Consider the following 9,511-nt stretch of genomic DNA (forward strand, 5'->3'; position numbering starts at 1 on the left):
AGGAGGAGGAGGAGGAGGAGGAGGAGGAAGAAGAAGAAGAAGAAGAAGAAGAAGAAGAAGAAGAAGAAGAAGAAGAAGAAGAAGAAGAAGAAGAAGAAGAAGAAAGAAGAAGAAGAAGAAAAAAGAAGAAATGCCCCAAAAGGTTTCTTGTTAGGATTCAGGGATACAGCCCCTGTCTATCATTCCCAGAGACCTTAGGTTTTATCTCCAGTAACCTTGTCCCCTCTAAATTACATAGTTATTTTTAGCTAAGTTCAAACACACTTCTGTGATCCTAACACTGAGGAGGCTGAGGCAGGAGGATCTTCATTCAGTTGGTTCCTGGGATGCCACCGTCTCAAACAAACAAGCAAACAAATACATAAATAATGCATTTAAAAGTGGAGGGAAGAAACAAAACAAAACAAGAACAAATGTCAACTGTCCCCAGACTGAGCTGAGGCGCGCTGGCAAGGTCTTCCTGATTACATTATTTTGGAACTGGTTTTCCCGTGGGAGCGGAATTTCTGCTAAGAAGCTTTTTTGGTATGTCCAGTTTTAAAAAGAAGAAAAGAGGTGGGGGCGGGGAGCGGGATTAACCTCATTTAGCAAGCCCTGATCCTGGAGCCTACACCAGTATGGGAAGAAAAAAGGCAGTGGGAAGCAGTCTTGAGCCAGGCTGCTGGCCAGCGCATAGTGACCTACCTTGCCTCTGCCTTTCTGGAAATGGCACTGCCCTTAACGCCCCAGTGTCCTGTGATATAGCCCTGGTCCCAGCAGCTCTACAATCCTCCTTGTTCCCGAGACTCCCCGAGACCGACTCCCCCACTTTTCTGTGATTTCCCACGCCGCAGTGATCAGTATTTTTTTCCTTGGTCCTGAGACCTTTGATGACCCTGAGACCCCACTGTTCCTGGGAACCTACTGCCCTTTGGTACCCAACCGTCCCTGGGAACACACTCTTCTTGAAACTCACTAAGCCCTGGAAATCCGCAATCCCTGAAAACCCACTCCCCCTCGGAACTCATTGCCTCGTGGCGTCTGAGCCCCAGATACTCCGTGGACCGCTTTATTCCAGTGGCGTTGCCCGCGGCCGGCTACGGCTACGCGCCCGACTCCTCCCGGTGCGCTCGCGGCCCAGCCCAGCGTCACGGCCGTTGCGCCCCGCGGCCCCGCAGCTCCTGGGGGAGCCATGTGGCCGGGCCCCGCGCTGCTGCTCCTGGGGCTGGGCCTGGGCCTGGGTCGCCTGCCGCCATCCTCCAGCCCTCGCGGGCTGCCGGGCGTGCTCAGGGGTGCCCCGGGGCTGGGGCAAGGCGAGGAGAGCAGCGTCCGGGGCGGTGGCACCGGTGGCCTGTCCTCGCGCACAGCCCCGCGCCGCGCGGGCCCTACGCGGCCCCGAAGGTGTCCCTTGGGCGCAGCTGCGCGTGTCCTCCTGAAAGTCAACTCCTCGGACCCTGCAGCCTCCAAGGCTACAGTGTCCTGCCAGACAACCATCTGTACCATTCAGCAGGTGAAGATCAACAGGAACAACCAGCACGCTCCCCTCATCCTGAGCAGGAATGAGGAAGTCACCCTCAACGTCACCATGCTCTGGGACTGCCCTGAAGCCATGATCATTCGCAAGAATTGGTTGTACTTTTTGGTGGCCTCTGTGAACGACACGCCTGACTGGAACCGACCTGTGCGCCTGCCGCAGGTGCGGGTGATGAAGTTTTCCTCCATCCACATCCCCAAATTAGCCCTTTCTTACGGGGTGTATGTGTTTAACTTCACGCTGTCCATCAACAGGTGGGACCTCACCTTGCCTCCATTGACAAACTCGGATAGTATCTACATTTGGGTTATAAAACGTCCCCTGAAGGCGATTCTTCTTCCTGCAACTGCCAAAGTGACTATGAATTTCTCTGATAAACTGATCCTGAATGGAAACATGTCCTATGACCCAGAGGCAGACATCCCCACACAGGGGCTCCGATTTTTTTGGTACTGTACTACAAATCCTATATACTATGATGACAATTACGTACCAGTGACCAAGCAGGATGTCTGTCACCCAGAGCAGAATACACTGAACTGGCCTTGGGCAGTGGGCCCGGTACTAACCATCCCACCAGAAACTCTTAGGGGCAACGGCGTGTATTACTTCAGAATGGTAGTACGGAAACAAAACAGAACTGCGTTTGCAGATAAAACCGTACAGGTACTGAAAGGACTCCCGCCTACGGCACTTATTTCATGCATAGAAAATTGCGGCCCCACGTTAGTCGTATCAGACCGATTCTCTCTGTCTCTGGATTGCACAGGTTGTTCCAGCCAGGATTTCTATAGCTGGTCCATCTTGTCTCGGTCAGGTCATGAAGTGATGTTTGACTGGACAGGGCAAGCTGTCACCAGGAGGAATGGGACTTTTTTATCTATAAAAGCATTTGCCTTTAGGAACTTTTTGGAACGCGGGTTTTGGGTTTCTCTGGATCTAGTATCTTGGAGTGGTGGGACGCTGAATTTGATACATCCCTTTGTCATTAACCAGGGCCCCCAAGTTGGCAGGTGCAAGATCAATCCAGCGAAGGGGATTTCGATGGTTACTAAGTTTGTTGTTGAATGTAGTGATTTTAAGGATAAGAACCTCCCCCTTACGTATAAGATAATAGTAGCTGAGCTGGAGAGCACTGGCGAAATCAGTTCAGTAGAAGAGAATAATACACTGGGGGCCATTGCGTATTCAGGGACACAGTCCACAACACCTGCCTTCTTCCTTCCTGTTGGCGTGATGGCGAGTCACTACAGTTTGAGGCTGTATGCTCAGGTCTATGACTCACTAGGGACTTTTACTCAGGTGACTTTGCAAGCCACTGTACAGGTGCCGACTGTCAGGGACTCCCCGAAGACCGTTTTACAACAGCTGCTCAATTTCACCACGGGACCAACGTCACCACTTTCTACTCTGCTTCAAAAGCAGGACTGGCTGCCCGCAGGCTACTTAATCTATGTGGTGGCTTCTGTCTTGAATAACATAAAGAGGGATCCGGAGCTCCAAGATGAGAGGGCTCAGTTCCTGGAGCACCTTGTCAATCAGTCTTTTGTGCCCACCATGAGTACCCTGGACGAGATCTGCCAGGTAGTGATGGCGATCACCAAATTAACACAGAAAGCCTCCAACTCCAGTCAAGCATTTTTGGTGGGAGCCACATTACGGCTGGGGCAAGCAAACCAAGCCCTGCAAACCTACCAACGCAGGAACAAACACTTTCACACCCGGCACATTGAAATTGTGGGCACCGGCATCCTCACCAGTCTGTCTAACCTTCTTAAGCTGATCAGTCCCTACTACGTGTTCCAAGACCCTTTCTTTGTAGTTGAATCACTATCAGACACAATCCTGGCTAACAAGGTGCCAGGGAGCAAAACCACAGTACTGAGGACCAGCAACTTTAACATGTATGTGGAGAAAGCTGAAAATTCGCATACTGCTAGGGTCTTCAGAAACGAGACACGCTGCCCGGACTGCCTCCTTGCGACACTGACTGCAAGCAGGGTTCCCGGTCTACCTCTGAAGGCTCCAGTTTCAATGATGTTTTGTGAGTTCACCAATGACCCCTTTCCTTGGTTAACTTATCCGGAAAACATTTCTTCAGATGTGGTAGGGTTCAGAATGACAGGGGCCACAGATAACGGTAGTGTCATAGAGATCACACCTGATGTAGCAGAAGTGTACATGGCTAGAAAAGACTTGACCTTCGCAAGTTTTAACCTCATGGTGGGACCAGCCCTTGAGGATGCTGGGTTTTCAAAGATGACAACTGGTGGAGTTAGCTTTGAGGTGGACAGCAGAAGAACCGGGGAGGTGCTGATTCAAATTGTCACAAAAGTGACAGTGTTGTTCAAGGCCTTGGTATATGCAGGCAGTAAGGTCACCCCCACCAATTTGGTTGCCATGTTCCTGGTACCTCATGACATCCCCCCCATTGCCAAGTGGAGTGGCCTGTTTGACCCAACCTGTCCAGTCAAGGAGGCCCAAGTGGTTTGTCTGCCATCATCTTTGCTTCGAATCATAGCTCAACGCAGCCATTCATTCAAGTATAATGTATCGGTGGTCCTGCAGGCACCTCGTTTTGTCTTTAGGCCCACTAACAAGCTAGTGAGAATTGCCCTCTTCATGGTTCACTGTTTGGACTTGTATGGGATCCAGGGTGATTGGCAAGAAGGCACCTGTGTGTTGGGTGAGAAGACCACATGGGAACGAGTACACTGCATCTGCAGGAATGTGAGGCGGACCCGGCGGCAGCTGGCCTCAGTCAAGCTGATCTACCATCATCTGCACACCCACTTTGTGACTGGTAAGGTGATTGTGATCCCCAACCCGGTGGATCTGCAGCTAGCCGTCATTAGAAAACTTAGCCAAAACCCCGCAACCTTCCTGGCTGTGCTCTTCATTATAATCCTGTATGTTATTTTTGCTTTCTGGGCCTTGCACAGGGATGTAATGGATCAGTTTCTTCGGGACCATGTGGTAATCCTGCCTGACAATGATCCTTTTGATAGCATATGCTACCTGATTACCATCTTCACTGGGAGTCGCTTGGGATCTGGAACCAGAGCCAACGTCTTTATCCAGCTTATGGGAACAGAGAGTACCAGTGATGTGCATTGCTTAACCCATCCCTATTTTAGAACTCTCTACCGAGGAAGCATCAACACGTTCCTCCTAACAACAAAGCATGACTTGGGGGACATCCATTCCATCCGAGTGTGGCACGACAACGAAGGCAAAGCGCCTAGCTGGTACCTAAGCCGAATCAAAGTAGAAAACCTCTTCAGCAGACACATTTGGCTGTTTATGTGCCGAAGGTGGCTCTCTGTGGACACCACCTTGGAGGCCACGTTTCCTGTCACCAACCCGAATGACCCTCTGAGAAGAATCGACTTCTTCCTCATTGACCTGAGCCATCAGCTTGGGAAAAACCACATGTGGTTCTCCATCTTCACCGACGTTGTCCCGAAGCCAGTCAACAGGCTCCAGCGGCTGTCCTGCTGCTTGGCCATGTTGCTAAGCTCTCTCGTTTGTAATATCATGTTTTTCAATCTGAACATAAATGAGCAAAGTGAATCCATAGAGCGGCGCATCATCAGGTCGATGATGATAGGAATCGAAAGTGTGTTGATCACAATCCCCGTGCAAATATTGATAACCTTTTTCTTCACCTATTCCCAGAAGAAACCTCGAGTGAGTCTAGACAAGGTGGGACCTCAGAAGCACCCCCTGATGTCAGAGGAAGGTGTGTTCTGGAAAGAGCGACTGGACAAATGGCATGAACATGAAGTGAAGGCTCTCTCCAAAACAGCTACCAGGTCCACGTCTGCTCCCAGGGAAAAGCCTTCAAAGAGGGCCTTTGAGACCTCCCAGAAGAGTAAGAAAGCAGACAGCAAGGACCCAGACACCCAGAAGTCCAATAGGAACTTCAGTAACAGTAAGGGAGACAGTGAAGACACGTCTTCAAGGGACTCCTTTACCCAGCTAAATACTGCTGAGCCCGTTAAAAATAAGACCCAGATTATCCTGCCCAGGTGGTGTACTTACATAGCCTGGTTTTTGGTGTTTGCCACTTCTGGCATATCATCATTCCTTATTGTATTCTATGGCCTGACGTATGGCTATGACAAGTCAGTAGAGTGGCTCTTCGCATCTTTCTGCTCCTTCTGTCAGTCTGTGTTCCTTGTACAGCCGTGTAAGATTCTACTGTGGTCAAGCACCAGGACAAAAAACCCCAAGTACTGTAAAAACCTCTCATGGTCCAGCAAGTACCATTACACAGAAATCAGGCTGCAGGAGGCGAAGATGTCGCCAGAGGAGATGCAGCAGCTCCATGAAGACATGGACTACCTCCGAAGCTCGAGCATATACCAGCCCATCAGCGAAGACAAAATCCAAATCCTCAGGAGGAAGAAGAGGACCAGGAGGAGGTCCCTCTTGTTCCTGAGCTACCTCGTGACCCACTTCATATTCCTGACCCTTCTCCTACTCCTCATTGTCACCCTGCGCCATAAAGACAGCTTCTTCTATAACCAGTTCATTGGCCATCAGTTCTCCATGGGTCTCGCCACCGTGATGAAGCTGGGTGACATCTACACATGGCTCAACAGTGTGCTCCTGCCTTTGTTACACAACAACCTGAACCCAACGTTCCTTCCAGACGGTTCCTCCAAAATCCTTGGCCTTCCACTTATGAGGCAAGTGAGGGCCAAACCTAGCAACAAAACTTGTCTGTTGGCCAAGAAGTTTGTGCAGAGAAGCATCGCAGGAGAAATCCATTGTCACCCGCAGTACGGCATTGACCCAGAGGACACAAAACACTATTCCAGTGTTTGGAATAAGGCTGGCAAGCGGTCTACAGGCAAAAGCAGTGATGGATTTACTTACAAGCCCCCTCGGAAGAAATGGGTGTATCATTCCTACGGAGTGTTAAACACCTATGGATCTGGAGGGTATGCCTTCTATTTCTTTCCAGAAGAGCAGATCTCCAATTCTACACTGAGGCTCCAGGAACTTGAGGGAAAGAATTGGCTTGATGAGATGACCTGGGCTGTGATTGTGGAATTGACCACCCTGAATCCAGATGCCGGTCTGGTGTGTAGCGTTTCAGTTGTATTTGAAGTCTCTCCTTTAGGGGTCGTCAACTCCAGCCTCTCTGTGTACTCCTTCTCGCTATCTGATTTCAACAGAGAAACTTCGGCAGAAACCTACCTGTATGTGGCCATCCTCATTTTCTTCTGTGCCTATGTTGTGGACGAGGGCTACGTCATTACGCAAGAAAGAGCTTCCTACTTAAGAAGTGTGTACAACCTGCTCAACTTGTCTCTGAAGTGCATGTTTACCCTGCTGATATTTCTGTTCCTCCAGAAGCACCTCCTGGCCACCAGCATGGTCCAGCTTTACCTGACTCACCCTGGAACCTTCATCCCCTTCCACGCCGTTTCTCGGCTTGATCATTCCATGAGGATCATCTTGGCTTTCTTGTTATTTCTGACCATACTGAAGACACTCAGATATTCCAGATTCTTCTATGATGTGCGCTTGGCTCAGAAGGCCATCCAGGCCGCCCTTCCTGGCATCTTCCACGTGGCCCTGGTGGTATCTCTGTATGCCTTCATGTACGTAGTTTTTGGGTACCTGGTGTTCGGTCAGCACGAATGGAATTACAGCAACATCAGTCACGCCACCCAAACCATCTTCTCCTACTGCGTGTCAGCCTTTCAGAACACAGAATTTTCCAGCAACAAGGTTTTTGGGGTCCTGTTTCTCTCATCTTTTATGCTGGTGATGATCTGTATCTTCATCAACTTGTTTCAGGCGCTGATTCTGTCTGCCTACGATGAGATGAAGCAGCCTGTGTATGAGGAGCCATCAGATGAGGCAGAGGCAATAACCTACCTGTGTGATAATCTAAGATCTGGGTTTGGCTTTCTCACCTCCCGATCTAGGGACAATGACCAATCCGAATTCTTGGTCGACATGATGTATGGGCAGCCAGAGAAAAACAATCGCCGGTTCCTGGGGCTGAAGACCAGAAACATCAATGGGAAGAAGATGGCTTACCTTGTTGTCTGACTGGTGAGGATTGGAAGGGCCACAAGCAAGACTGTCCCTAAACATTAGGTGTTTGTCAAGGGGACCAAAGAATGTCCTGATGGCTCGGTCATGCACATATCCACACCTGGAGTATCCCCGCTCTGGGCCCTGCTCTTGGGCCCAGAGCAGAGGGGAATATTGGGGGAGAAAAGAGGATGGCAAGGTGGGATTCCCTCTGGATGGGATTCAGGGACTCCTTTTGTGGGAGCCTGCAGCAGTATGGAGGAGTGACAGCCACTGATTTTGAGACCCAACCTCAAGGGAAAGAGCTGGCCAGGTCCCATCGTGGATTTAGCCTCAGGCCAGCAGCCTCTAAGCAGAAGCAAACTGGCCACTCTCCCTGGGAGACTCCCTTGCAGACCATGCCTGGGAAGCCTCTCTCCTCCAGCCTTTCTGCAGGCTCGGGTGAGAGGGGTCCGGTGCGGGGAGTGCCAGGACTGGCTTTAGAGTTTGAGGATGCAGAGATCAGAGCAGGGGACAGGGATCTGAAACTTCCCACTTAATCCCTTCAGAACAAGCATTTCTAGTGCACTTGGCAACAGTGTCTGACCAAGAAGCACAGCTGTTGCCAACAAAGGCGCACAAAGGTCCATGTGGAAACATGGTACCTGTTCTGAATATAACAATATGTGTCCGATGACTTGGGCGTTGGGGTACATTTGTGGACTGGGTGGATGATTTAGGAGGAAGGGAACGCGTTTCACTGTTTACGAAGAGCAGGGGCTAACCACTATTATATTGTTACCCAGAGGCATGCGCCTTTATGGTGACACCACTTTAAGTTTTATATGAATTAAACTTGAGATTTTTTCTGTGACCTGTGCAGTGATTTCTGTGTAAGGGATCAAGGTGTATCTGTGACTGCCTTCGATGGTGAGGGCCAGAAAAGGAAACACACAAGCGAGGCTGCGGCTGCACTAGACTCACAGCAGCGTCCTGCGACTTTGAAGACTCACCTGTACGACACTCTCTCTCTCTATTTTTTTTTTTTTTGAGACAGGAGCTAACTACATAATTCTGGCTGTCCTGGAACTCACTATTTAGATCTGCCTGCCTCTGCCTGGTGGCCATGGCACTCGCCTTTAATCCCAGCACTTGGGAGGCAGAGGCAGGTGGAACTCTGTGAATTCGAGACCAGCCTGGTCTACAAGAGCTAGTCCCAGGGCAGGCTCCAAAGCTACAGAGAAACCCTGTCTTGAAAAACCAAAAAATAAATGAATAATAAAAATAAAATAAAATCCCAGCTCCCCCCAGTGCTGGGATTAAAGGTGTGTATCACCATATTCAGCTTTATCTTAAAATTCATAAAAGTATATAATATACCTGGAATCTACCCACTCCTACCACTCCTTCTGTACTCCCCCAAGACTTCCTCTTCCCACCTTCATCAACCTCATCCGAAGTCCCGCCTACTCTGGATGTGTTTAGGACCATGACACCTCTTTCCCCAGTAGCCATCAGTTGCCAATAACTCCCGAGACAGAGCGGAGCCACAGGAGTCCCTCCCCCATCCATGCTGGAATGTTAACTGGCTTGGTCTTATGGTGTAGACTTGTACAGGTAAACTCGGTTGCTGTGAACTCATGAGGCCAATGGCCATGCCATGCCCAAAAGACAGCATGTCACAATGCCCTCCCCCGCCATCCCTCTGCTCTTAAGTTCTTTCTGGCCCCTCTTGTGAGATGTTCCCTGAGCCTTGCTGGGGGTGGGAGTGTTACAGATGTCCCATTTAGGGCGGAGCACTCAACAGCCCGGCTGTTTTGTGTTGTACTGTACATTGCTAATGGCTTTGTTACAGAATCCCTTTTGCTGCTTAATCTCAAACTCAACTGGCACTTGCTTGGAATGGCTGGAGCTCAGTGATTCCACCCATCTTCTGTGAGAGGGTTTTATTATATATATTAT

At 49.9% G+C, this 9,511-nt stretch overlaps 1 protein-coding gene across 1 annotated transcript; it reads left to right on the forward strand.

Moving 5' to 3' along the window:
* The first annotated feature begins 1,171 nt into the window (after nt 1-1,171).
* Pkdrej (polycystin family receptor for egg jelly) lies at nt 1,172-8,550 on the forward strand. Its single transcript, XM_050129623.1, has one exon. It carries the CDS (start codon nt 1,172-1,174, stop codon nt 7,583-7,585), a length of 6,414 nt encoding a protein of 2,137 aa, XP_049985580.1. The 3' UTR covers nt 7,586-8,550.
* The last annotated feature ends 961 nt before the right edge of the window (nt 8,551-9,511 follow it).

The sequence above is a fragment of the Alexandromys fortis genome, unplaced genomic scaffold, assembly GCF_014885135.2.
Source record: "Alexandromys fortis isolate MF-2015 unplaced genomic scaffold, M_Fortis_MF-2015_v1.1 scaffold_28, whole genome shotgun sequence".
NCBI classification, from domain to species: domain Eukaryota; kingdom Metazoa; phylum Chordata; class Mammalia; order Rodentia; family Cricetidae; genus Alexandromys; species Alexandromys fortis.